General features: G+C 46.4%; 1 protein-coding gene across 1 annotated transcript; it reads right to left on the minus strand.

Annotated features, from left to right (window-relative positions):
• Positions 1-427: 427 nt before the first annotated feature.
• Positions 428-27,897, minus strand: LOC119967934 (adhesion G protein-coupled receptor F5-like). Its single transcript, XM_038801032.1, has 5 exons — positions 27,871-27,897; positions 15,019-16,404; positions 3,321-3,362; positions 3,180-3,236; positions 428-1,277 (listed from the first exon to the last, which is right to left on the minus strand). Exons 1-5 carry the CDS (start codon positions 27,895-27,897, stop codon positions 1,182-1,184), a joined length of 1,608 nt encoding a protein of 535 aa, XP_038656960.1. The 3' UTR covers positions 428-1,181.
• Positions 27,898-27,987: the final 90 nt, after the last annotated feature.

Raw genomic sequence — 27,987 nt, forward strand, 5'->3', positions numbered from 1 at the left:
TAAACTCGGATAAAACTCAGTGGTCACACCCCAGAGCAGTCTAAATACACAAGATAAGCTAGAAATAGTTATTTTCGATACTTAAACAAATCTGCTCCGTTTCTTAAACATGCGACCAAAAGACAAGATAATGATATGAGACCCCGAGTCCTCTAAAGGTCAGCAAGGTGACGCCAGTTTTATGATATTGCTTATGTTTTACTTTGGATCAAATTCCTGACCAAGCTGTATTCATGTTATCTTGATTCTATAATGTATAAATATCGTCCTATTTGTCTGTACTAGCGCAGACTTGGGACGGACCCAGCAGTTTGTATTTGACTGCTCTCTGACTCCAAGTTTCAGCCAATTCTGCTTGCAATTGTAATTCGTAAATAAAGCCTTGTTTTGTTTTCTTAACGAGCATTGTTGAATCTTTCTATCACAGTTCAGGAGCGGGGAAAATATTGATTACGACAATATTAACTGTACAAAGTACACTGTCTGTACATTACTTTGTCCCAGTTTGATCCAGCAGGGACGAGGTATGTGGAAAGTTAGTAATAAGCAGGTTATTTACCCACTTGGTTCCATTGTTTTTTATTTTGCAAGTGAATGAAATGCTTGCTTAAAGTAGGCAGCAGCCTAATAAATTGATGCAAATGGATGCCCTGTTATGTCAATAGGATCTGATAGCAGTTTGAAACAGACTGTGTTTGGAAATTGAACCAGGGAAGTTGAAGCTTCTTTCTGCTTAGGCAGAAACTAGTTTGAAGATAGATAGGCCTTGACAGGTAAATCTAAAATCTTTTGTTTGTGAGGGTCAGGATGTGCCGGTGCGTTGCAGAGTAATAACCGTAACCACAATCCTTCCTGGTCACATGACCCTCCAGGCGATGGCCTGAGAATCAATTGGCATCAACAGGCAGCCATTGGGCTGTATGATTTCTGTTGCTTCCTGCTGACTTAACTGGACAATAAGTGAGCGTTTAAATGAGGTTACTCTGGGGCAGGTGGGCAGGAAATAACTCACGAGCACTTTTCCCCAGAAATCTGCTCGCAGTTAAAATCCAGGCCCAATTTGATCATTTCTTGTACAGAACATGAATCCTTTCGCTTTAATATCAGCCAATAAATTACAGCAACTCATTTAACGTTATTTATTGGAGGAACATTTCAACTTTATCTTGGGAATGCTTCTTTTATTGTTCAGCTCCAAGTTTATACTTACGCTTTCTGGAATGAAGCCGCAGATTAAAGTTTGAAGATGGCTTTGTAGTAGAAGTGTTCTCGACAGTCTGAAAAATAAAAAATATCATGCAAGTTAATGCAGGAGAAAGCCTTTGTTTATTCACTTGTTACTTTTTTTCCAGCTCCCTACAATTCTCTGTTCTCTGAACAAAATGATTCGATAAAGAACAGTGCTCACCGGGACACAAAGCACACAGCCCAGAAATTCAGAAGGTTTCCTTTGTGCAGATTTTGCTGCTGTTGGGAACACGAGAATTTTTTTTTTGAAATATGTACCACTCCCAATGGTATCCATCAGCAGACAACTGTTCTGATTTCATGTTGTTTTTTAGCTACCTGGAGTTTGAGAAAGGGTTCACAAATACCTGTGAGATTTCCTTGCCCCGGGGTCAGGACATGGCAGCTAGTCAGGGCTGCAGTGAAACTGGATCAGGGTCGGGTTGAGTAGGTAGTTGTTTGGGGGGGGGGGGAGCGAAGAACGGGATTAGTTGGCTGATTGGTGGGGTGGTCGGAGAATCTGGAACGCAATTAGGATAGCATGGGAGGGTCAGGTTGGGTCGGGAGATAATCAATGGTGTCAGTAGGTTAGTTGGCAGTTCAGAGGTGATTGAAGAGCCAGTTTGGTAGCTACCTATGTGTTATAGTAAATTTTAATTAGTCTAATATTTCCTCGATAACTATCAGTTACACTACGTACCGAGGAACTGGCCCCTCTCCAACCCTAACAGGGATGTGATCGGAATAGTCATGTCAAGGTGTACCAAACGCATGAATGAGGATTTTGACAAAAGGTGGCGCAGGCTCTCTTAGCGATGGAGTCAATATGTGGAAGCTCTAGACCTCTAGAACGAGAGATCATAGATCCAGGTTGAGAGGCGACAGATTAAGAACTAAGATGAGGAGCAACTGTTTCTCGCCGAGGGTGGTGAATTTGGGAAACTTTCTGCCCCCTAGTGTAGTGGAATCTGAGTCATTAAATGGTTTCAAGAAGGAGATAGATATATTTCTGACAAAAGAGACAGTTAAAGGGTTATGGGGAACAAGTAGGGAGGTGGATCTGAGACCAGGAAGAGATCAGCCATGACCTGATTGAACGACCGTGCAGGCACGAAGGGCTGAATTGCCTACTTCTGCTCCTAATTCCTTTGTTCCTCAGTTAAACTAACCTCAAGGGCTGTGAATAGCTTGTTTCAGCCTCAGATGCTGTCAGGGAGAGGGATGGAGTCAGTGACTAGAGAACGGAGTTAGTAGTGAAGAGCAATAGCTTTAATCTTCCCAGTAGTTAATTTAAGAAAATGTTTTCACATAGCTGACATGAAGCCTGACAATTTAGACATTGGGTGGATTATGAGAGTTGGTCTTTAGGTACTGTTGTCAACATACATCAGGAAAACATCACTCTTTTTGGATGATGACACTTGGTCAGTAATATCCTCATCTTGGAGTGGTTAAATATGGACTTTATAAATATTATACAATCCAGCTTTTCTTCCTACCCCTCCGTGATCCAACTGCTCCTCAACTCTAGAAACGTTTCCCATATTGCATACATTCTTCCATCCTCCGGCTTTCTGGTTTCCCTTTGTCTGTCACCTTCCCTTTGCCCTTTTGTTTGTGGAACAGCTTCTTGCTGGTTGAGCAATATTGTCATGAATTCCATTCTCAGACCCCTCCATCTTTCTAATCCTACAGCTTTCTTCAAAAGTCTAATCAAACCCCATTCTTCAGACCTTGCCTTTAACCGTCCATTACTCTTGTTAATTCTCCAAATTGGACCTTGGGTCATTGTGTCAAATACATAAATATATCATACAAACTCTTATTGTCCTCCCAATCCCAGTGGTTTGTTCACTTTCACAATAGCTGACCAATTCCATTTTATATCAGTTCTGAGGAGAGGTAATTCTTTCAGATTGTAATTATTTCCCATTCTACTGTTTAAACCTTACCTTTGTTCGAGAAGAAAATCCTGACAATGAAAATTTCATCATCAATGCTTCTCGTATCTGAGTTAAGAGCAGAAAAAAATATTTTATTGGATGAAGTGAAAATAATGCTGGAAAATGGTGGGAATGGCTGTCATAGCTCACCTTTTTATCCATGAATGTTCCAAAGACCAAAATAAAGAATCCCTAAAAAAGGAAGATATTCTTAAGCAGATAAGCAATAGATCTTTCACAGATTGCAAACAATTTTGTTAAAACATTGCATTACTTATTGTAAGTTGACCATTTGTTAATAAATCAATCTGGTTTGACAGCAGAGGTTTCTTTTCACCAGTGATATCCAGTGCTTATCAGAGCAAGCTGCTGGCTGGCCTGGAAATCTATTTCTCTCCTTCTCCCACAAAAGCGTTCCCTGCTGGTTTTAGGCCCATCCCCTCCAGAATCATAATCAAACCCTGTCCCCTGTTCAAACCTGTAAGTTCCTATTGCAGAGAATGGTCAGGATGGTTTAGAATGGTCAGAATAGGGGCTGGTTTAGCTCACAAGGCTAAATCGCTGGCTTTTAAAGCAGACCAAGCAGGCCAGCAGCACGGTTCGATTCCCATACCAGCCTCCCCGGACAGGCGCCGGAATGTGGCGACTAGGGGCTTTTCACAGTAACTTCATTGAAGCCTACTCGTGAAAATAAGCGATTTTCATTTCATTTTCATTTCAAATTCTTGTCCTGGTTTGCAGATCTATTCACAGTTTTGCACCAACCACTCTCTGCCCACCAATATTTTGAGATCTGTGTATCTTCGGTTCTGTCCTCTTGTCTATTCTTAATCATAACCTTGTCATGTGAGGGTCCCTTTAAGAAAAGTGTGTTTATCAAATAGCTGCAGTGATGTCATTGTGTGGGTGGAGCTGAGCTGTGTTTCTGGCTTTTACTTTCATTTTGAGCTGGAAGCTGTTTTGTAGCTGAGTTTTGGGTTTTGTTTTCAGTTGGGAGCTGCAGTCAAACAAGGAGGTGTATTTTGATCTCTCTCTCTGCATACTAAAGAATGTATTCTGATCACTTGATAATTTAAAAATGATAACTGCTTTCTGTAGAGAATTCAAACCTGCTGTCTTTGTTAAAAAGGGCATTTGACTAATGGACGTTGTTAGGAAAGTTATTAAGGGTTGCCTATAGAGTATTGTATCTGTGGGGACTATTTGTGTTGGTACTTGATAAACTGTTTACTGTGTGTTTGTAAAATGTTCCCTGGATTCATAGAATAATCATTGTTTTGTTTAAAAATACTTAAGGGCCGGGGTTCTCCCATTCTGGAGACTAAGTCTCTGGGGACACACCAAAAACGGACAGCCGAAGGGCCTATTATGGCCCGGAGAATTGGCGGAGGGGCCGCTGGCATGAACCCCGCCCCACCCAAAAAATGGCACTGGAGAACACGGCAGCTGGCACGGGGTGGCGGGACGGGATTTGCGCTGCTCCCCAGGGATTCTCTGACCGGGGGGGGGGGGGGGGGGGGGGGGGGGGGGGAGAGAGAATGCCGGCCAAGGACTCTTTTGCATAACACCCGGGAAGTGGGCCCTTGTGCTCCCATAACCAAAATCTATTAAATGTTGTAGGTCAGGTGAACTCCATGATGTACTTTGGTGTTCTCTCAACCCTGGCCCATTATAACCTCCACTGGCAGCTTTGGCTCTTCAGTTGCCTTGGCCCTAAAGTTTAAAATTATCTCCCTAAAGGTGAGGGACGCCGTCAGTGTCCCTGCTGATTTCATCTGTGGGAAGTGCACCCAACTCCAGCTCCTCAAAAACCGTGTTAGGGACCTGGAGCTTGAGCTGGATGAACTTCGGATCATTCGGGAGGCAGAGGGGGTCATAGATAGGAGCTTCAGGGAAGTAGTTACACCAAAGACTGGAGATAGATGGGTAACTGTAAGAGGGACTGGGAAGAAGCAGTCAGTGCAGGGACCCCCTGCGGTTGTTCCCCTGAGTAACAAGTATACCGTTTTGGATACTTGTGGGGGGGATGACTTACCAGGGGTAAGCCATGGGGTACGGGCCTCTGGCACGGAGTCTGTCCCTGTTGCTCAGAAGGGAAGGGGGGAAAGGAGTAGAACATTAGTAATTGGGGACTCAATAGTCAGGGGCACAGATAGGAGATTTTGTGGGAGCGAGAGAGACTCACGTTTGGTATGTTGCCTCCCAGGTGCAAGGGTACGTGATGTCTCGGATCGTGTTTTCCGGGTCCTTAAGGGGGAGGGGGAGCAGCCCCAAGTCGTAATCCACATTGGCACTAACGACATAGGTAGGAAAGGGGATAAGGATGTCAGGCAGGTCTTAGGGAGCTAGGATGGAAGCTCAGAGCGAGAATAAACAGAGTTGTTATCTCTGGGTTGTTGCCCGTGCCACGTGATAGTGAGATGAGGAATAGGGAGAGAGAGCAATTAAACATGTGGCTACAGGGATGGTGCAGGCGTGAGGGATTCAGATTTCTGGATAACTGGGGCTCTTTCTGGGGAAGGTGGGACCTCTATAGACAGGATGGTCTACATCTGAACCTGAGGGGCACCAATATCCTGGGGGGGAGATTTGTTAGTGCTCTTTGGGGGGGTTTAAACTAATTCAGCAGGGGCATGGGAACCTGGATTGTAGTTTTGGGGTACGGGAGATTGAGAGTATAGAGGTCAGGAGCACAGATTTGACTTCGCAGGAGGGTGCCAGTGTTCAGGTAGGTGGTTTGAAGTGTGTCTACTTCAATGCCAGGAGTATACGAAATAAGGTAGGGGAACTGGCAGCATGGGTTGGTACCTGGGACTCCGATGTTGTGGCCATTTCAGAGACATGGATAGAGCAGGGACAGGAATGGTTGTTGCAGGTTCCGGGGTTTAGGTGTTTTAGTAAGCTCAGAGAAGGGGGCAAAAGACGGGGAGGTGTGGCGCTGCTAGTCAAGGACAGTATTACAGTGGCGGAAAGGATGCTAGATGGGGACTCTTCTTCTGAGGTAGTACTGGGCTGAGGTTAGAAACAGGAAAGGAGAGGTCACCCTGTTGGGAGTTTTCTATAGGCCACCTAATAGTTCTAGGGATGTAGAGGAAAGGATGGCGAAGATGATTCTGGAAAAGAGCGAAAGTAACAGGGTAGTTGTTATGGGAGACTTTAACTTTCCAAATATTGACTGGAAAAGATATAGTTCGAGTACATTAGATGGGTCATTCTTTGTACAATGTGTGCAGGAGGGTTTCCTGACACAATATGTTGACAGGCCAACAAGAGGCGAGGCCACATTGGATTTGGTTTTGGGTAATGAACCAGGCCAGGTGTAAGATCTGGAGGTAGGTGAGCACTTTGGAAACAGTGACCACAATTCGGTGACCTTTACGTTAGTGATGGAAAGGGATAAGTATACCCCGCAGGGCAAGAGTTATAGCTGGGGGAAGGGCAATTATGATGCCATTAGACATGACTTAGGATGTGTTGGTTGGAGAAGTAGGCTGCAAGGGTTGGGCACACTGGATATGTGGAGCTTGTTCAAGGAACAGCTATTGCATGTTCTTGATAAGTACGTACCAGTCAGGCAGGGAGGAAGGGGTCAAGCGAGGGAACCGTGGTTTACCAAAGAAGTGGAATCTCTTGTTAAGAGGAAGAAGGAGGCCTATGTGAAGATGAGGCGTGAAGTTTCAGTTGGGGCGCTTGATAGTTACAAGGAAGCGAGGAAGGATCTAAAGAGAGAGCTGAGACGAGCAAGGAGGGAACATGAGAAGTCTTTGGCAGGTAGGATCAAGGAAAACCCAAAAGCTTTCTATAGGTATGTCAGGAATAAAAGAATGACTAGGGTAAGAGTAGGGCCAGTCAAGGACAGTGGTGGGAAGTTGTGTGTGGAGGCTGAGGAGATAAATGAATACTTTTCATCAGTATTCACTCAAGAAAAAAATAATATTGTGGAGGAGAATGCTGAGACCCAGGCTATTAGAATAGATGGCATTGAGGTGCGTAGGGAAGAAGTGTTGGCAATTCTGGACAAGGTGAAAATAGATAAGTCCCCGGGGCCGGATGGGATTTATCCTAGGATTCTCTGGGAAGCCAGGGAAGAGATTGCTGAGCCTTTGGCTTTGATTTTTAGGTCATCATTGGCTACAGGAATAGTGCCAGTGGACTGGAGGATAGCAAATGTGGTCCCTTTGTTCAAGAAGGGGAGTAGAGATAACCCCGGTAACTATAGGCCGGTGAGCCTAATGTCTGTGGTGGGTAAAGTCTTGGAGAGGATTATAAAAGATACGATTTATAATCATCTAGATAGGAATAATATGATTAGGGACAGTCAGCATGGGTTTGTGAAGGGTAGGTCATGCCTCACAAACCTTATTGAGTTCTTTGAGAAGGTGACTGAACAGGTAGACGAGGGTAGAGCAGTTGATGTGGTGTATATGGATTTCAGTAAAGCGTTTGATAAGGTTCCCCACGGTCGGCTATTGCAGAAAATACGGAGGCTGGGGATTGAGGGTGATTTAGAGATGTGGATCAGAAATTGGCTAGTTGAAAGAAGACAGAGAGTGGTAGTTGATAGGAAATGTTCAGAATGGAGTTCAGTTACGAGTGGCGTACCACAAGGATCTGTTCTGGGGCCGTTGCTGTTTGTCATTTTTATAAATGACCTAGAGGAGGGCGCAGAAGGATGGGTGAGTAAATTTGCAGACGACACTAAAGTCGGTGGAGTTGTAGACAGTGCGGAAGGATGTTGCAGGTTACAGAGGGACATACATAAGCTGCAGAGCTGGGCTGAGAGGTGGCAAATGGAGTTTAATGTGGAGAAGTGTGAGGTGATTCACTTTGGAAAGAATAACAGAAATGCGGAATATTTGGCTAATGGTAAAATTCTTGGTAGTGTGGATGAGCAGAGGGATCTCGGTGTCCATGTACATAGATCCCTGAAAGTTGCCACCCAGGTTGATAGGGTTGTGAAGAAGGCCTATGGTGTGTTGGTCTTTATTGGTAGAGGGATTGAGTTCCGGAGCCATGAGGTCATGTTGCAGTTGTACAAAACTCTAGTACGGCCGCATTTGGAGTATTGCGTACAGTTCTGGTCGCCTCATTATAGGAAGGACGTGGAAGCTTTGGAACGGGTGCAGAGGAGATTTACCAGGATGTTGCCTGGTCTGGAGGGAAAATCTTATGAGGAAAGGCTGATGGACTTGAGGTTGTTTTCGTTAGAGAGAAGAAGGTTAAGAGGTGACTTAATAGAGGCATACAAAATGATCAGAGGGTTAGATAGGGTGGACAGCGAGAGCCTTCTCCCGCAGATGGAGGTGGCTAGCACGAGGGGACATAGCCTTAAATTGAGGGGTAATAGATATAGGACAGAGGTCAGAGGTGGGTTTTTTATGCAAAGAGTGGTGAGGCCGTGGAATGCCCTACCTGCAACAGTAGTGAACACGCCAACATTGAGGGCATTTAAAAATTTATTGGATAAGCATATGGATGATAAGGGCATAGTGTAGGTTAGATGGCCTTTAGATTTTTTCCATGTCGGTGCAACATTGAGGGCCGAAGGGCCTGTACTGCGCTGTATCGTTCTATGTAAACATTTCCTAGCATAACTCCCATGCTTTTGTATCCCAGGGCCCTCATTGCAATGCAGTGTGTGGCCAGAGGAGATAATGAGTGACTGCAAAATATGGGAAAGGTGGATTTCCTGCCTGAAGCTGGTCAGGTTGAATAGCTGGCTGGCTGGTAGCTCTGTGGGAAAAGCTGCTTTGGAATATTGCAGCTGGGAATCATGGACGAGGTCTGGAGATACTGGAGGGAGAGATGCTGGAGGGAGCGATCCTGGGTGGATTATGTAGAGATTATGGAAAGGGGCTGTGAAGAGAACAAGGGGATCAGGGATTATGGGGAGAAGACAGGAGAATGGGGGATGATAAAAATATCAGCCATGATTGAATGGTGGCGCAGCCTCGATGGGCTCAGTGGCCTAATTCTGCTCCCATGTCTTATAGTCTTACCATAGTGCAGTCTGGCGATCACAGGGGATAAATTGAAGGGAGAGTGCCTGGGTAGTGGGTGGGGAGGTTTTGGAAATGGCATCATGAAGGTTTACGGTTGGGGGGTTTCTGGAGATTGTGGGGAGCAGATTTGGAGCTCATATAGACAAGGATACAGAGGTCACCAGGGGTAAGCTCCCGAGAAGGGGAAACAGATATCATGAAGAGGTGGAACTTACAGAGATTATATGGGTGGAGGGGCAGGTGGGTTGGAGATTGTGTGAAGGGGATTCCAGAGATCATGAGGGGCAAGGTCACATGAATAGAGGACTGAAGTTCACAGGAAGAATGTGGTTCGAGATCATCGGGATGGTGGAGTCTTTTAATCACAGGCAGTGAGGTTCACACCATGAAGATGAGCGCTCAGTGAGGGGCTCCAGAGAAAGGGGGAGATGAGCTTCTGGAGATGGGTTCTGGAGATAGTGAGTTCTGAAAGTTACAGGACCGAGGGGTTCATAGGAAGAATTCCTGCTTCACCTTGCCCACAAGTCATGCTGGAAAAACAAACAACTTCTGCTTCCTTCTTATTTTTCTTTCGCTGTCAGGATTCCTGAGCTCAGAAATCCCCAAAACTACCAACATCTGAGATAGCCACCTCATTATCATATTATAATTACTGAACGATCTCTCAAGAGCTAGTTCATGCCTTGGCCTCTACAACCCAATCTTTATGCAGTAGGAAATTTTAACTCAAAGAGCAATGACATTCTGCGACCTGTTATGACAACATTATATATCCCAAAAGTTCAAACTTTTATCACACGAACAGAAGAAATCTTCTGACCCATCTAAGATCCAAATAATTTCTTTTGGCAACATTGTAATGGTAACTTTTCCAAAATTGTCTTTGAATCAATAACTTTAAAGGATTCTAACAATGTGAAAGAAGCTACATAATGGTTGCACGGTAGCACAGTGGTTAGCACTGTTGCTTTGCAGCCCCAGGGATCAGGGATCTGTCCTGAGTCTGCACGTTCTCCCCGTGTCTGCATGGGTTTCCTCCGGGTGCTCCGGTTTCCTCCCACAAGTCCTGAAAGACATATTGTTAGGTGAATTGGACATTCTAAATTCTCCCTCAGTGTACCTGAACAGGTGCTATAGAGTGACGACTAGTGGATTTTTGCAGTAACTTCACTGTGGTGTTAATATAAGCCTACTTGTGACGCTAATAAAGATTAATATGGTTACAATCAAATCTCACACAAAATAGTGCTACTCCAGTTTGTCTACTTATCATGAAGAATCACAGTCAAGATAACTATCTTTAATGCTCTCCTTCCTCTACTGTGTTGACCTTATGCTGGAAATTGCCTGCAAATATGCACATGTTAAGGAATGATCTAGGAAGAGTAGGCCATGGAGTGAGTGGTCGCCCATTTGGTGGCTCCTGCTCAAGGCAGATGTTTTCGCTCTTTTCCCCACCCAAACGGCAAAGGGGAAGGTTTTACTCCTTGGGAGTTGCTGGTGGATGGATCCACAGCCAAGGAGTGGTGCAAGAAAGAAAGTGCTGCTGGAGCAGGAGTCTTCATAGTGCACCACAGGTAAAGCTAGCGGCAGACAAGAGAGGGGCTGTGCTGCCCACCCAGTGGTCGAAGGAGCAGTTGGCGTAGTTCTTGAATGATAAGTTCCTGCAGCAGAGGAAAGAGCCCCTGGAAGTTCAGGCCAAGGTTTTGGAGGCGCTGAGATTTGGGATTGAGTGAGTGGAGCAGAGACAGGAGTCCCAGGGCCTGGCAAACCAGAAAGTGGAGGAGGCGGTGGGTGAGCATGAGGAGCAATTTGTCTGATTGGTGGCGGAGGTGGGAGTGATGCGGGAGAGACAAAAAAGCTAAGGGAGAAGATGGAGGATTTAGAGAAGCCAAAATCTAAGGATTGTCTGGATGCCTGAAGGCATGGAGCATGTGGAGCCCGCGGTTTGTGTGGCAAGGATGCTGGAGAACCCAATAGGGGAGGGGGCCTTTGATTGGCCCCTGGAGGGGAACTAAGTGCTGAGGAGGAGGCCGCAAGCGGGCGAGCCGCCGAGGGCGATGGTGGTGCGGTTGCACTGTTTTCTGAACAAGGAGAAGTTCCAGAACTTGGGTGCAGAGGAGGGTCGGGTTTAACCAGATTAAGGCTACCCTCTTCAAAAAGGGGGTGAGGGTTGGGCTATTATACCTGGCCAGACTGTGGGTGACTTTCCAGACGCGAAAGCTTTATTTTGACATGCCGGAGGAGGTGATGGAATTTATGAGGAACAATGGACTTAGATGAGTGTAAGGATATTGAACTTTGGAGGAATTTTGTGTGCTCCCTAAAGTGTTCGGTGCTGGATTTTCAGGGGCAGGTTTTCATGGGGGAGCAACAATGATGAATGTGCCTTTTGATACCCTTAGGGATGGATGTTTGGGCTGGTTGGCAGTGGAGGGGAACTGGAGTGAGGAAGGATGCTTGGAGGACTTGTGTGGGGGCCATGATGCTAGCTGGGTGGGCTAGTTAACTGGAGTGAGGTGGGCGGTTGCCAGGAGGAAGGCGTGTGGGGCGGGGGGGGGGGGGGGGGGGGAGATGGGTTTGTTTCATTGTTTGAGAGCAGGGGAAGCATTGCTGACATGGGTGTGGTTGGTGTGGCGCAGTTGGGAAGGGATCAATGAATGTGGACATCCAAGAGGGGGCCTAGAGGGTTGTGTGGCAGGGGATTGGCCCAAATTGGCAGGGGAAGAGGGCAGGGAGACCCCCAACCAGGGTGGTCACATGGAATGTGAGGGGTTGAATCGGTTGTATGTGTTCACACATCTAAGGAGTTTCAAGGTGGATGTGGCTTTTATGCAGGAGAAGCATTTGAAGTTGGGAGACCACACAAGGTTGAGAAAGGGATGGGTGGGGCAGATATTTAATTCAATTCAATGCTGGATATGAAGACAAGGGAGCTGGTGTTTGTTAATAAGTAGGTTGCATTCGAGGTGGGGAGCATTGTGGCAAATCCGGTGGGTGAGGGGGGGGCGGGGGTGGATGGGAGATATGTGATGGTTAGTGGAAAGTTGAAGGAGATGTCTATGGATCTGGTAAACATCAATGCTCTGAATTGGGATGATGTGTATTTTATGTGGTGCATTAGGGAAGTGATAGAAGGGCAGCACGGTGGCCTAGTGGTTAGCACAACCACCTCACGGCGCTGAGGTCCCAGGTTCGATCCCGGCTCTGGGTCACTGTCCGTGTGGAGTTTGCACATTCTCCCCGTGTCTGCGTGGGTTTCGCCCCCACAACCCAAAAATGTGCAGAGTAGGTGGATTGGCCACGCTAAATTGCCCCTTAATTGGAAAAAATAATTGGGTAATCTAAAATTTAAAAAAAAAGGGAAGTGATAGACGAAGATCAAATGGGGAGGCAGTTGCCGGCGAATGTGAGGAGGCTACTCAGTGTAATCATGATGCCTCTGGAGGGGCAGGCGGTGGAGGTAGTGGTGGCGATGGATGTGTAGAATCTGTTGGAGGTGCAGGGGTGGTTCAGATTCGGGCAGGGGTTTGTAGATTGGGTCAGGTTGCTGTATAAGGCGCTGGTCGCAAGTGTGGGGGTCAACCAAAGTGAGTTTGGGGTACTTCGGGCTACATTGTGGGATGAGGCGGGGTGCCCGCTCTCCTCGTTGCTCTTGGTGAAAGAGCCGTTGGAAATGGCGCTTAGGGCGCTTCGGGCATTGCCGGACTGGAGAGCGATTGAGCAAGATGGTGTCAAGCAAAGGGTCTCATTGCATGTGGACGACCTTCTACTGTACATTCCGGACCCAGTGAGTAGCATCGCAGACATCATGGAGATCCTGAGGGAGTTTGGACGGTTCTTGGGATACAAATTGAATGTGGGGAAAAGCGAGGTGTTCCCATTTGAGATTAGGGAGCAGGAAAGGAGACTAGGGGAGTTGTCGTTTAGGGTGGTGGGGCGCATTTTCAATATTTGGGTATCTTAATGGCACGGAGCTGGGTGCAGTTGCACAAGCTGAACATGGCTCAGTTAGTGGAGCAGATGAAAGCGGACTTTAAGAGGTGGAATGTGCTGCCACTGTCACCGGACGGGCAGGTGCAGTCAATAAAAATGGCAGTGCTTCCAATATTTCTGTTTGTATTTCAGAACCTTCCAATCTTCGTCCCCAAGTCGTTTTGCAGGAAGGTCAATGGGCTGGTTTCTAGATTTCACAGAATCGCAGAATACTATAGTGCAGAAGAGGCCCGTTGCCCATGGAGTCTGCACCGATGCATGAAAGGCCTGACCTGCCCACCTAATCCCACATGCGAACACTTGGCCCATAGCCTTGAATGTTATTGCATGCTAAATACTCATCCAGGTACTTTCTAAAGGACATGGGGCATACCGCCTCTACCACCTTCCCAGGCAGTGCATTGCAGACTGTCGCCATTCTCTGGTGAAGACGTTTTTCCTCAAATCCCCTCTAAACCTCCCAACCCTCACTTTGAACTTGTGACCACTCCTAACTGACCCTTCAACTAAGGGGAACAGTTGCTTCCTATCCACCCTGTCCATGACCCTCAGGCAACATACTGGTGGATCTTCTCTGCACCCCCTCCAGTGCAATTAAAACCTTCCTATAATGTGGTAGCCAGAATTGCGTACACTACGCCATCTGTGGTCTCACCAAGTTTTATGCAGCTCCATCATGACTGCCCTAATTTTGCAATCTCTGCCACTATTGATAAAAACAAATGTTGCGTATACATTTTTCACCACCCTATAAACCTTTTAGCTTCAGAGGTCTATGAACAAACACGCTAAGGTCCCTTTGTTCCAACTTCAAGTACCTACAGGTTCGGGACTTTGTAAGGAGAGATCCTTTTCTGGGGTTGCAGGACAAGGTGCTGTCAAAGGACCAAATAGGGGAGTGGAAGTTGTCAAATGACCATAAGGTGTTGACGAAGTGGGGGGAGGGGGGAGCTCTGGTGGGGGATATTAAGTGAGAGGAGGTGCTGGGAGGGGAGGTGGGTGTCAAAGCGTGGGCGGAGTCATGCGGAGGGTGAACACATCGCTGTTATGTGTGAGGTTGAGCCTCATCCAATTCAAGGTGGTAGCTAGGGCTCATATGACGGTGGCGGGAATGAGTAAGTTCTTTGAGGGGGTAGAAGATAGGTGTGGGTGGTGTGCGGTGGGGCCCTCGAATCATGTCCACGTGTTCAGGGCGTGTCCAAGATAGAGGTGGTTCTCGGGAGTGCTGTTTGAAGTGCCTGGGTGTGGAGGTGGCCCCGAGACCAGAGGTGGTAATATTTGGGGTGTCAGAAGACCCAAGGGTTCACGGTAGTGAGTGAGGCCAATGTTTTCCTCTCTGAAAGCCCCAAGACTGATTTTGCTTGGGTGGTGGGACTAGAGTCGCCGTAAGCGGGGTGTGGGTGTGTGATCTGGTCGAATTCCTGAGGCTGGAGAAGGTTACGTTCACCTTGATGGGGTCAGCAGTTGGGTTCAACTGGAGGTGGAAGCCATTCATTGATTCCATTCATTGATTTCTTCAGATAGGTTTGAGGGCGCAGCAAGGCTGGGGGGGCAAGGGGGTTAAAATAGGGAAGGCGGGATGTTGGTGTCAGGGGAGCAGGAGAGAGGGAGTGGGTGTAGGTTGTTTATTGAATTGGTTGCTTATTGAATTGCTTGTAGATATTCTGTCTGTATATATGAAAATGTATTGAATAAAAATATTTTTAAAAAAGGAATGATCTATGACATATTTAACGCATGGAACATGCCTCGCTAGTGATAATTACTTTACATGAATTTGACTGCATTAAATATGAGTTAACTATAAACAGTTAGAAGTAAAAAATATATAAAATATAGGTTAAACATACCTGAAAAGCATTGAGAATTGTGAAGATATAATGGAAAGCTTTGGGAGAACCTTTTTGAAACGTTGGTATTCCAAATGCCCAGGTCAGACCGAGGATTGGGGTTAGCACCGCAATGCTTCTCACAACTTGTTTGAATGTTTCTCTCTCCTGGTTATTGCTTCTGGATCTGTCCCCGATTGTTGGTCGTAGCAGCTTAAATATGACTACAATCAGAACAATGAGGTTGATTGCGATAATAGCCAGTGCAGGTATAACAAATGCAAGTAGAGGGTACTCTTTCTCCCAGCCGAGCCAACAGGCATCTTCTCTGGTGTAACTCTTTCTTGGATAGGTAACTCCAATTGTGATGACAGAGATTATTAATGGACATAGGTAACCAATACTAAATGATATTCCCATCATAACTGACTTTCTGAGATCATGGAATGGGAAATTCAAACGATACACAAGTAGAAGGCCCAAGGTTAACATCCAAAAAAATAAGGCAAGATAGAAAAAGTGAATGAAGAAAGTAGCAGCTGTGCAAGCCTTTGTTGCTGGATCTACAGCTGAAGCCACAATGAACCATATATCAGCTACCAGCAGATTTACCGCAATGTTCAGAATTCCAATATGACGCATGTAAGAGGTCTTAGTTTTGGTCACATGCTTCCATACTCTGCCCTCTATAATAATCGTGATTAATAAACATCCAATTGAAATGGCAACTCCGATTATAGTTATATACCCCAAAGCTGGGTCGTCTATTAAATCGGGAGACATTAACATCGAAAAAGAGGTCAAGTGCTCACAGTTACATTTGATATTTTCCCCAATAATTTCACGTTTACAGCCAGTGTTATTCCATGCACCATTGCCACTAAAATCCCAAAATGCACACATGGCTGTGTTCAGATCAAGCGTGCGATTTCTTGGTGAGAAGGTCAAGTTGATGTTAACAGGGTTTTTGACGTTTAATGTTATTGTCGCAACAAGGCCATTAATCAAAAAGTTTCCACTGAAGGTTGTGGTATTGGGTAAAATATCAATCCATGTTGGGTATGCAATTGTGATAACTGTGGCATCTGGTGTATCCTCAAATTCTTCAGAGGAAATTAATATATTCGCACTTAAATTGGCATATTCCGCGATGGCAAAATTAGCAAAGGTTTCATTAACAGAGAAGTTATTGTTCTTGTGAAACATTCTAGCAGCTCTGAGCTCAAGATTCTCTTCTTTGATGTTTAGAGTGTCATTCTGCAGAATGAGGCGAGTATTAAAATTTTCCACTGACAGTAATAATTGAGAACTAGGATTGGGATCATTTTCATTTTGTGTGTTTGTGAGAACTTTCCATGTATCTATTGATGCAAGAGAGATAACTGCACTTACAGTTTCCACGAAATTCTGAAAAACACAAAATAAAGCTTTATTAATCAAATATTCCAAAATTCAAAGACATTGCCAAAGATACAGGTTTGAACGTTGAACATGCAAAACTGATATGCGGCAAAAGAGGAAGTTGGTCAACTAAGCCTGTCCTATACTCATGACAGAGCTTTACTCTCTTCCCAAAGCATGTTCTGAGGTGTAGGGGGTGGGGGGGGGGGGGGGGGGGGGGGGGGGGGGGGGGAGGAATGCTCCTACAGGCATTCCCTACCCTCACGCCCCTAGGGCCCCGGGACATGCTTTTGAAGGTCCTGGGACTTAGTTCCAGGCAGAGTGGTGCAGTACCGCTTCTGGCCACTATGGCACTTTCACAGGCCAGGTTAGAACATAGAACATAGAACATGCAGTGCAGAAGGAGGCCATTCGGCTCATCGAGTCTGCAGCGACCCACTTAAGCCCTCACTTCCACTATCCTTGTAACCCAATAACCCCTCTTGACCTTTTTTATCACTAAGGGCAATTTATCATGGCCAATCCACCTAACTTGCACATCTTTGGACTGTGAGAGGAAACCGGAGCACCCGGAGGAAACCCACGCACAGACGGGGAGAACGTGCAGACTCCGCACAGACAGTGACCCAGGGGGGAATCGAACCTGGGACCCTGGCGCTGTGAAGCAATAGTGCTATCCACTTGTGCTACCGTGCACAAAGAGCTTTTGGTCAATCTAATTGACCGTCAGCTCTCACAGGGAGTGGAACCTCCTTTAAGGGCAGCCGGATGTCCTGCCCAATCAATGCTGAACTGATCATTAAATGACAGTGGGACTTAGTGAGTTGGCCGCGGTGCATTATGCACGGACTCCTTGGGATGGCGAATGCTGTTTTCTTGCCATCCTCAAGATTCCAGACGTGAAGCTTGAAAAAACATTCATAGCCCCACCTACCCTGCATAGCTATACACATCTCCCAAAATGCCACAGAAAACCAGACACAAAAAGTAAAATCAAATTTGCAAAGTTTCTCTTCAAACCCCTCAGAGAATCAACAACAGCTCAGCAGGTCACATTTACTCGGTTAACTGTTAATCCATTGACTTCTTTACAATGTCGTTGCTGCCTTTGCCATAAAACAATGGAGCTCCCTATTGAAGGCTTGTAGAAAATTAGCATCCACCTCACAAGGCAGCAATTAATTCCAGACGTTCAGTACCCTCTGGGGAAAGAGTCACATAATAATGAGTTGGTGTAGACCAATTGGTCCTCGGAGCCTGCTCCTCTATTCAATATGATCGTAGTTGACCTTCTGCCTCAACCCCACATTCTCGCATTATACTCATTTTCCTTAACTTCCTTAATACATAACAATCTAACAAACTCTGCCTTAATTATACTCAATGACTAAAGATCCATTTCCCCTGGGTTCAAGAATTCCAAAGTTCACAATCTCTGACAGAAGAACTTTCTCCTCATCTCAGTCCCAAATGGCTACGTCTTATTGTGACACTGTCACCCTCATGTTCTAGATTCTCCAGTGAGGGGAAACATTTTCTCAGCATTTACCCTTGGAATACCATGGGCGGGATTCTCCGTTTTGCCGGCGCCCGGGGGTTTCCCGATGGTGTGGGGCTGCCTCACAGTGAGAAACCCCATTGACCGGCCGGCGTAATGGAGAATGCCGCCGGCGGGTCGGGGCAGAAGTGTGGCGTGGTGGGGCGGAGAATCCCGCCCCATATGATTCAATTAGAGCACCTATTATTCTTCCAAAATCCTGGGAATATAGGCCTTATCTAGTCAATCTCTCCTCATAGACTAGTTCCTGGACAGAGCACCAGGAATCATAGAGAAAGAGTGAATCTGGTGAGCAGCAGCTGGACAGAGCAGCGGGAAATTTTTTAAGAAGCAACCCAACGTACATTCACTCAATCCAGAGGTGGAGCTCCTGAAGTGACACCAAGATTTGAAAGTGACGTGGGGCAAGTTGAGATTGCCGATTGAATGAGTACAGACATTGAGTATTTATACTGCTATTATCGCTTATAGTTCAGAACGTTTTGTGATTTAAAGTTTGCAAGGGCTGTAGCCACCTGGGTTGGCCACTTCCCGAGTTAAAATGGAGATTCGCAAAGAACGCAGGGAAAAACGGACAGTATCAGACAACAGGCAGTTTGCAGAGTTCTTCTGTGTATTCGGTCTGCAGAAAGTAGACAGAACTGAAACCAGCAGCCATACATATTAAATGAGCAATTCCCGGGCACAATAGATACAATTAAGGATGACCAAGGTAAAGCCAGACTCCTCGGCACCAGCAGGAGTCCAAGACAAAAGAAGCTAATGAGCACCCAAGGACCGGCCAGCGATCAGGAAACAGCCCCAGTATTGGGGAATTCAAACCGATCGATTGGTACGTGATCCAATCGATTGGAGTCAGGTACAGGGTCCGCCCAAAAGGGTGCAAAGCCCCTGGGGCCTATAAATTAGAGGCCCCAAGTTCAACTCATCCTTCTTGGCAGGGTCTTCCAGCAGCTCGAAACAACCCTTGACAGAGACCTGCCTAGCAGCTGCACCAACAAGTAAGTGTCCAGTCAACGCACGCTACGAGATAGGCGCTCCTGACCCTCAGTCCATACCAGCTGGAAGCCTGCAGACTTAAGATCGAACGAGAGGCTATTGTTCCCTGGTGCTATGTCTTTTCGTCCGACGTCATTTCGTCCAACGACACTTCGTCCACGTCTTTTGGTCCAATGTCTTTTTGTCCACACGTCTTTTGGTCCAACTTCTTTTTGTCCGATGATTTTTTTCGTCAAAGACTTTTTGTGACTTGTTACGTTTTTTTGTCGGATGATTTTTTTTGTCAAAGACTTTTTGTAACTTGACTTTTTGTAACTTGCTTATTAGCACTCCACTCCACTCCCCACATTAACTTTTTGTAAATAGAAATCTTCTCTAATGCACATAGCAAGGTATAATATGTAATAAAGGATTTTTATTACCGGTCTCTTTCCTTTAACGAGTCTCGTTAAAGGATAGTTATTATCGTTCTCTTTCCTTTAACGAGCCTCGTTAAAGGATAGATATTATCGTTCTCTTTCTTAATTCGCCCATCCCGAAATGGCAAAGTTCATTGTGTCAACGAAGAGCAAGGAAGGTAGCTGATGAAAATAACTACATCTACGATTTTCATTCGAGCAGTCCAAACCTAGGAAAAGAATACTGGAGATGTGAGAAAAGAAGGCTGTGTTCAGTGCGAATTCACACGGTAAATGAAAACAATGAGCCGAAAATTATTTATTTCTCTAATGAGCACCTTCATCCAGCTGATGCTGATTCGTTAAATGCTAGAAAAGCAGTTGCAGACATACAAATTATTTATGACCAATTGAAAATTATGCAACCTAATGCAGATCCGATTGATATCATGGCAGATTTCGAAGTTGCAGTTTACAAGGCAATTAATTCATCATTCCTTAATTCATCTGTCGTGGCATGTTTGTTTCATTTGAGCCAATCTGTGTTTCGAAAAATTACCGATTTAGGCCTCAAAGAAAAATACAACACAGACTCTGAATTCTGTCTTAAAATTCGATGTTTTTCAGCATTAGCTTTCCTCCCCGTTGAAGATGTCGAAGAGGCTTATGAAGATTTGATAGACGATGAAGAAATACCTGCTGAATTCATCGTTTACTTCGACTTGACTTACATAGGCATTGTGAGAGGACATGGTGCCAGACGAAGGACAGAAACACCTACATTCCCGACAGCTGTATGGAATGTTAATCAGCGTGTTCTACAAGATCTACCGAGAACAAATAATGCCGCTGAGGGGTTTCATTCTGCGATAAAGCGTTCGGCGGGTGGAGCTCATTTGAATATCTGGAGGTTAATCAAAACTCTGAAGGAAGAGGAAGGGTTCATAATAGGCAAAAAGGCTCAAATTCTTCGGGGCGATCAGTCGACTTCATGTACGTGATATAAGAAAATAACTGAACGCCTCAAAAGATTGGTCGTTGAATATGATTCTACAACAAAAATTGATTTCTTGAGGAATGTTGCTTACAATTTACATCAATTTTAAGTAACTTTAAGAATTTACATTTTCCAACTGTATTCTCTAAGTGATGTGATATCTTTCGGGAATTTTATCAATTAGTAAACTTTTAGATTTTTTAACTGCATTTTTAGATTTTTTAACTGCATTTTTCAACTTGCATTTTACTTTCATTTTATCAATTACTTGCATTTTAGCAATTAAATGCCTTGCATTTTATCAATTAAATGGTTTTATACGGAGTTTATTTGTAATTGGATAATTGGACAAAAAGACGTTGGACCAAAAGACGTGCGGACAAAAAGACGTTGGACCAAAAGACGTGGACGAAGTGTCGTTGGACGAAGTGACGTCGGACGAAAAGACGCGACACGTGTTCCCTGACCCAGTGGATTCCTTTTCCAGAAGATAAGTATGGGCCTTTAGTGGTAGAAGTAGCCTAGTTTTGTAGTATTTATGCATGAGTAGCAACAGAGCCAATTGAGTGTAAAGCACACTCACCAAAACGAGCAACAGGGCTAGATTCTGTATTAATAATTAAGAAGTCTTACAACACCAGGTTAAAGTCCAACAGGTTTGTTTCAAACACGAGCTTTCGGAGTGTAGCTCCTTCCTCAGGTGAATGGAGAGGTATGTTCCAGAAACATTTATATAGACAAAGTCAGAGATGCTGGACAATGCTTGGAATGTGAGCATTTGCAGGTAATCAAATCATTACAGATCCAGAGATAGGGGGTGATCACAGGTTACAGAGGTGTGAATTGTCTCAAGCCAGAACAGTTGGTAGGATTTTGCAAGTCCAGGCCAGATGGTGGGGGGTGGATGTAATGCGACATGAATCCCAGGTCCCGGTTGAGGCCGCACTCATGTGTGCGGAACTTGGCTATAAGTTTTTGCTCGGCAATTCTGCGTTGTCGCGTGTCCTGAAGACCACCTTGGAGAACGCTTACCCGGAGATCAGAGGCTGAATGCCCTTGACTGCTGAAGTGTTCCCCGACTGGAAGGGAACATTCCTGCCTGGTGATTGTCGCACGATGCCCGTTCATTCGTTGTCGCAGCGTCTGCATGGTATTGCCAATGTACCATGCTTCAGGACATCCTTTCCTGCAGCGTATGAGGTAGACAACATTGGTCGCGTCGTACGAGTATGTGCCGCGTACCTGGTGGGTGGTGTTTCCACGTGTAATGGTGGTATCCAAGTCGATGACCTGGCATGTCTTGCAAAGATTGCCCTGGCAGGGCTGTGTGGTGTTGTGGTCGCTGTTCTGAAGGCTGGGTAATTTGCTGCAAACAATGGTTTGTTTAAGGTTGTGTGGTTGTTTGAAAGCCAGTAATGGGGGTGTGGGGATGACCTTGGCATGATGTTCATCTTCATTGATGATGTGTTGAAGGCTGCGAAGAAGATGTCGTAGTTTCTCCACCCCAGGAAAGTACTGGACGATGAAGGGTACTCTGTCAGTGGTGTCCTGTGTGTGTCTTCTGAGGAGGTCGGTGCGGTTTTTTGCTGTGGCGCGTTGGAACTGTCGATCGATGAGTCGAGCGCCATATCCCGTTCGTACAAGAGCATCTTTCAGCATCTGTAGGTCTCTGTTACGCTCCTCCTCGTCTGAGCAGATCCTGTGTATACGGAGGGCTTGTCCATAGGGGATGGCTTCTTTAATGTGTTTCGGGTGAAAGCTGGAGAAGTGGAGCATCGTGAGGTTGTCTGTGGGCTTGCGGTAAAGCGAAGTGCTGAGGTGACCGTCCTTGATGGAGATGAGTGTGTCCAAGAATGCAACAGAATTTGGAGAATAGTCCATGGTGAGTCTGATGGTGGGATGGAATTTGTTGATCTTATCGTGTAGTCGTTTCAGTGATTCTTCGCTGTGCGTCCAAAGAAAAAAAATGTCATCGATGTATCTGGTGTATAACGTCGGTTGCAGGTCCTGTGTGGTGAGGGAGTCTTGTTTAAACTTGTGCATGAAGATGCTGGCATATTGAGGTGCGAATGTGGTCCCCATCGCTGTTCCATGCATCTGGATGAAGAATTTGTTGTCGAAGGTGAAGACGTTGTGATCTAGAATGAAGCAGATGAGTTGCAGAATTGCTTCTGGAGATTGGCAGTTATCGGTGTTGAGGACTGAGGCTGTTGCAGCAATGCCGTCGTCATGGGGGATGCTGGTATAGAGTGCCGAGACATCCATTGTGACGAGGAATGTTCCTGGTTCAACTGGTCCATGGGTGCTGAGTTTCTGTAGGAAGTCCGTTGTGTCGCGACAGAAGCTGGGTGTACCTTGTACGATGGGTTTCAAGATGCCCTCGATGTGGCCAGAGAGGTTCTCACACAGGGTCCCATTGCCTGAAACGATAGGACGGCCTGGTGTGTTGGCCTTGTGTATTTTTGGGAGGCAGTAGAGATCTCCAATGTGGGGATTACGTGGGATGAGAGCATGTAGGGTGCTCTGAAGGTCTGGATCCAAGGTCTTGATCAGTCTGTTGAGTTGGCGGATGTGTTCCTTGGTTGGATCTGCGGGTAGCTGTCTGTAGTGTTCCTGGTTGTCGAGTTGTCGGTATACTTCTTTGCAGTAGTCCGTTCTGTTCAGTATGACGGTGGCCCCTCCTTTGTCTGCTGGTTTGATGGCAATGTTGCGGTTGGTCTTGAGAGCGCGGATGGCGTTGCGTTGTGCTTGGGTGACGTTCGGGGCTGCCTTGTGAATGCGACTGATGAATCTGGCATTGACACGACTTCTGACGGCTTGAGCATACATGTCGAGTCTAGGGCAGCGGCCTTCCGGAGGGGTTCAATTCGACTCTTTCCTTTTCGTTTGCTGCACCGCAGATCTCGCGGTCTGCTGTTCCGGTTCATTGATCGAATCCTTGGGTTCGCTGTCGGCCTCTTGGGGTCTGTGGAAGAATTCCCGGAGCCTCATTCGCCTGATGAATTCCTCCGTGTCTGCCGCGAGACTGATGGGGTCCATTTTGGTGGTGGTGCACAAATTGAGCCCTCTGCTGAGGACTTCGATTTCATCTGGTTGGAGGGTGTAGTCCAACAAGTTGACAATAGATTTCCCTGTAATGTTTTCGACTGTGGTACTGGGAGAGGCTTGGTTGCTGCTGATGGTGATGCCGAGTTTCTCAAGTTTCCTGTTCTTGGTGTGCATATAGGTGGCGTAGTATCATTGTCTCATCTGTTTGGTGGTGTTTCGCAGCTGGTCTGCTGTGTCCTGAGCGGACGTTGAGAATATGGCCTCTATCTTGGTTTCCATGTTGCGTCGACTGCTGTAGAGCTGGTGTACGAGGTGTTTGAGGGGTGTGGCAGAGGTGCGGCGGCAGAGTCTTTCAGCGTAGTCTGTGTTGTATGTCGACTTGAGTGGGTTTGTGATGTGTAGCCCTTTCTGGATCTTATCTACTTTTCTGCATCTTTGTAGAAACTTAATGTCAGTGTCTATATGCGCGATCTTCCTGGAGATCCTCTCCACTTTGAGCTGGCAGTTTGCGGTGTCGATGGTAGCCATGATGTGGAGATGCCGGCGTTGGACGGGGTTGATTAATAAGGTAAAGGGAAGAAGGGCCCTAAAGTACTTAATATTATCTGATTTTAAGAGTCCTTTAAAGGTTTAATCCTAGGGAGTAAGTCATGACAGGAGAACAAAGGCGCGGTTTTCTCCTCTTGCTCTATTTGGGAATCCAGAAACATTTCCAGCATCCGGGGCCAACATGCGTGCAGGAGGTGTCTCCAGCTGCAACTCCTGGAAGCCTGGGTTTCAGAGGTGGATCAGCAGCTAGGAATACTGTGGAGCATCCATGAGGCAGAGAGTACCGTGGACAGCAAGTATAGAGAGGTGGTCACACAGCAGGCTGAGAGTCCACCAGCAAGAAGGCAATGCGTGACCACTGGGCAGAGCAAGAGGAAGCAGTCAGTGAAGGAATCTCCTGTGGTTATTCCTCTGAAAAACAGAAATAGCACTTTGGGTATGGTTGAGGGGAGACAGTAGCAAATTGGTATTATTGCTGGACTAGTAATCCAGAGACTCAGAACCATGCTCTAGGGATCGGAGTTTGAATCTCACCATGGCAAATGGTGAAATTTCGATTCAGTAAAAATCTGGAATTAAAAGTCTAAAAGGTGACCATGAAACCATTGTCAATTATCATAAAAACCCATCTTGTTCACTAATCGAACGGGCGGTACGGTAGCACAGCAGTTAGCACTGTTGCTTCACAGCGTCCCAGGTTTGATTCCTGGCTTCGGTCACTTTCTGTGCGGAGTCTGCACATTCTCCCCATGTCTGCGTGTGTTTCCTCCGGGTGCTCCGATTTCTTCCTACAAGTCCCGAAAGATGTGCTGTTAGGTAATATGGACATTCTGAATTCTCCCTCTGTGTACGCGAACAGGCGGTAGAATGTTGCGACTCGGGGCTTTCAACAGTAACTTCATTGCAGTGTTAATGTAAACCTACTTGTGACAATAATAAAGATTATTAATATTATCAGGAATAGTCAGCATGGCTTTGTCAGAGGGAGGTCATGCCGAATAAAATTGGGTGAATTTTTTGAGCATGTGACCAGATGTGCAGTTTATGTAGTTTACATGGATTTCAGCAAAGTATTTGACAAAGTCCCACAGGGAAGACTTATAAAGAAGGCAAATGCACACAGGATACAGGGTACTTCGTAATGTGGACTCAAAATTGGCTTAGCTGTAAAGGATGATCACAGTAAGAAGTCTTACGACACCAGGTTAAAGTCCAACAGGTTTGTTACAAACACTAGCTTTCGGAGCACTGCTCCTTCCTCGGGTGAATCTGGGTGTTTGTAACAAACCTGTTGGACTTTAACTTGGTGTTGTAAGACTTCTTACTGTGCTCACCCCAGTCCAACGCCGGCATCTCCACGTAAAGGATGATGACAGACGGCAGCTTTAATGGCTGGAAACCAGTGTCCAGTGGCATCCCGCAAGGTTCTGTGCTGGTTCCCTTATTATTTGTAATTTATATAAACAAAAGAGATAACTATGTGCGTGTGTGCGGGGAGAGGTGGGGGGTTGGGGGGGTGGGGGGGGGGGGGTGGTGGTGGTGGGGGGGGGGGGGGGGGGGGGGGTGGTACGATCAGTAAGTTTGTGGATGGCACAGAGATAGGCCGAGTTGTGAACAGTGAGGTTGTGTGTCTTGAATTACAGGAAGATATAGACGGGATAGTCAAATGGGCAGAAAAGTGGCAGATGGAATCATGTTGCTGCTCTTTTGAACTTTGGTGAGGCCACAGCAGGAGTATTGTTTAATTCTGGTCACCACATTATAGGAATGGTGTGATTGCACAGTACGGTTTGCAGAGGCGATTCACCAGGATTTTGCTGGGATGGAACACTTAAGTTATGAAGAGAGGCTTGATAGGCTTGGGTTATTTTCGCTGGAGCAGAGAAAACTGAGGGGGAACTGAACAAGATGTACTAGATTACTAGAGGCATAGACAGGGTGGATAGGGAGCATTAGTTCCCCTTAGTTGAAGGGATAGTTACGAGGGGCCACAAGTTCAAGGTGAGGGGCAGAAGGTTTGGGGGGGGGGGGGTTTGAGGAAAAACTCTCTAACCCAGAGGGAAGTCTGCAATTCACTGCCTGGGAGGAGGTAGAGGCAGGGTGCCTCGCATCCTTTATAAAGTACCTGGATGAGCACTTGCCACATCATAACATTCAAGGCCATGGGCCAAGTGCTGGCAAATGGTATTAGGTAGGCAGGTCAGGTGTTTTTCATGCGTCGGTGCAGACTCGATGGGCCGAATCAGTATCACCCAATCTCCGTATTTAATTCACATTTTATATTTGCAAATGTCAGATTTTCATTTTTCAGGAAGCTGCAGAATAATGGGACAGTTTGATGGAATTGGAAATGTCAGAATTCCATATTATTTCTAACAGGTGGATGTGGGTAAATGCATCACTTTTCAGCTTCTCAGGGATCTTCATTTGAAAGACACACTGGTTGGAGAACTGGAATTAAAGTGTTGTAGTTGTATATCTGAACCACGTCCATTGAACCAAGCTTCCTACTAATACTGTCATTTCACTGATCCCACATATTAATTTAATGGGGCATGGCGACACTCACAAAATTTTACCAAGTTATTATTTTTATATTCTAGTTGGAAATTAATGAGCTATTTGTTCATTTGATTGCTCACAACTGAACTCTGATGATCAATTGTGGTTCAGGCTCATTAGGATAGAAAGATGTTGAAAGTTAAGGCACCAATACCAACCAAACATAACGACTACAATGGTGGTGGTGAACCAATCACCTTGGTTTTTGTCTGAAGACCTAATGCTGGCATTAGTTAATTACTGATAGCAAATTTCATATTCTAACCACTCTGTGCTAAATTAGTTCCTCCTGAACCTCCAAACAAATATTTTGGCGACCCTGATATATCTATTGCCCTAATTTTAGTCTCCCGAATGCGTTCTGGTACTCGACCGGCAGGAATCATGTACAATAGAATATCTAGGGCGGGATTCTCCAACCCCCCAACAGGTCGGAGAATCGCTGGAGGTCGGCGTGAATCCCGCCCCCGCCGGCCGCCGAATTGTCCAGCTCTCCAAAAGTCGGCGAGGCGTGAGTCGCGCCACCCGCCTCGGAGAATGGCGGGGACCGGCGCAACTCAATGGGCCCCGGGGCTGCCCGAATTCTCAGGCCCGCGATAGGCCGAAGTCCCGCTGGTTTTTTGCCGGTCTGCCGGCGTGGATCAGACCAGGTCCCTTACCGGCGGGACCTGGCCGCGCGGGCGGGCTCCGGGGGGGGGGGGGGGGGGGGGGGTGCAGGGTGATCTGGCCCCGGGGTGTGCCCCCACGGTGGCTTGGCTCGTGATTGGGGCCCACCAATCCGCGGGCGGTCCTTGCCGTGGTGGCACTCTTTTCCCACGCATCGACCACATCAGCCTCCGCGATGACCGAAGCGTAGGTGAACCCCCCCACGCGCATGCGCGGGGATGACGTCAGCCGCCGCTGACGCCCCCGTGCATGCGCGGGCTTCGCCGGACGGCGAGTCCCTTCGGCCCCGGCTGGCATGGCGCCAAGGTCTTCCACGCCGGCCGGCGGGGCGCAAACCACTCCGGCGCCGGCCTAGCCCCTGAAGGTGCGGAGGATTCCGCACCTTTAAGGAGGGGTCGACACCGGAGTGGTTCACACCACTCAGTCCCGCCGGGATACCCCGCCCCGCCAGGTACAGGAGAATCTCGCCCCTAGTTCTTGACTAGTTAAAATCTGTTTTTATAAAATAAATGCGTGGTTCAGATAATTATGAGAAACAACTACCAATTACGATAGATTTTCCGACAACTACTGCAAGAATGACAAACCACTAACATGACTATCTCCTGACTCCTTGAGATATACAGTTCAATGGTAGTTCTACACTGCCACCTGCTGGTTGGAGGTTGAAAAAAACATGAGGCAGTCATACAAACCTCAAAAGAGTTCTCCGATGGCACCATTCTGCAATGTATTGACTTTTCTGTACAAGTCATGTAGTGGAAGCTCTCAGAGAGATGTTGGTCTGAATTTATTATCACTTTCCATTGAGA

The sequence above is a fragment of the Scyliorhinus canicula genome, chromosome 6, assembly GCF_902713615.1.
Source record: "Scyliorhinus canicula chromosome 6, sScyCan1.1, whole genome shotgun sequence".
NCBI classification, from domain to species: Eukaryota; Metazoa; Chordata; class Chondrichthyes; order Carcharhiniformes; family Scyliorhinidae; genus Scyliorhinus; species Scyliorhinus canicula.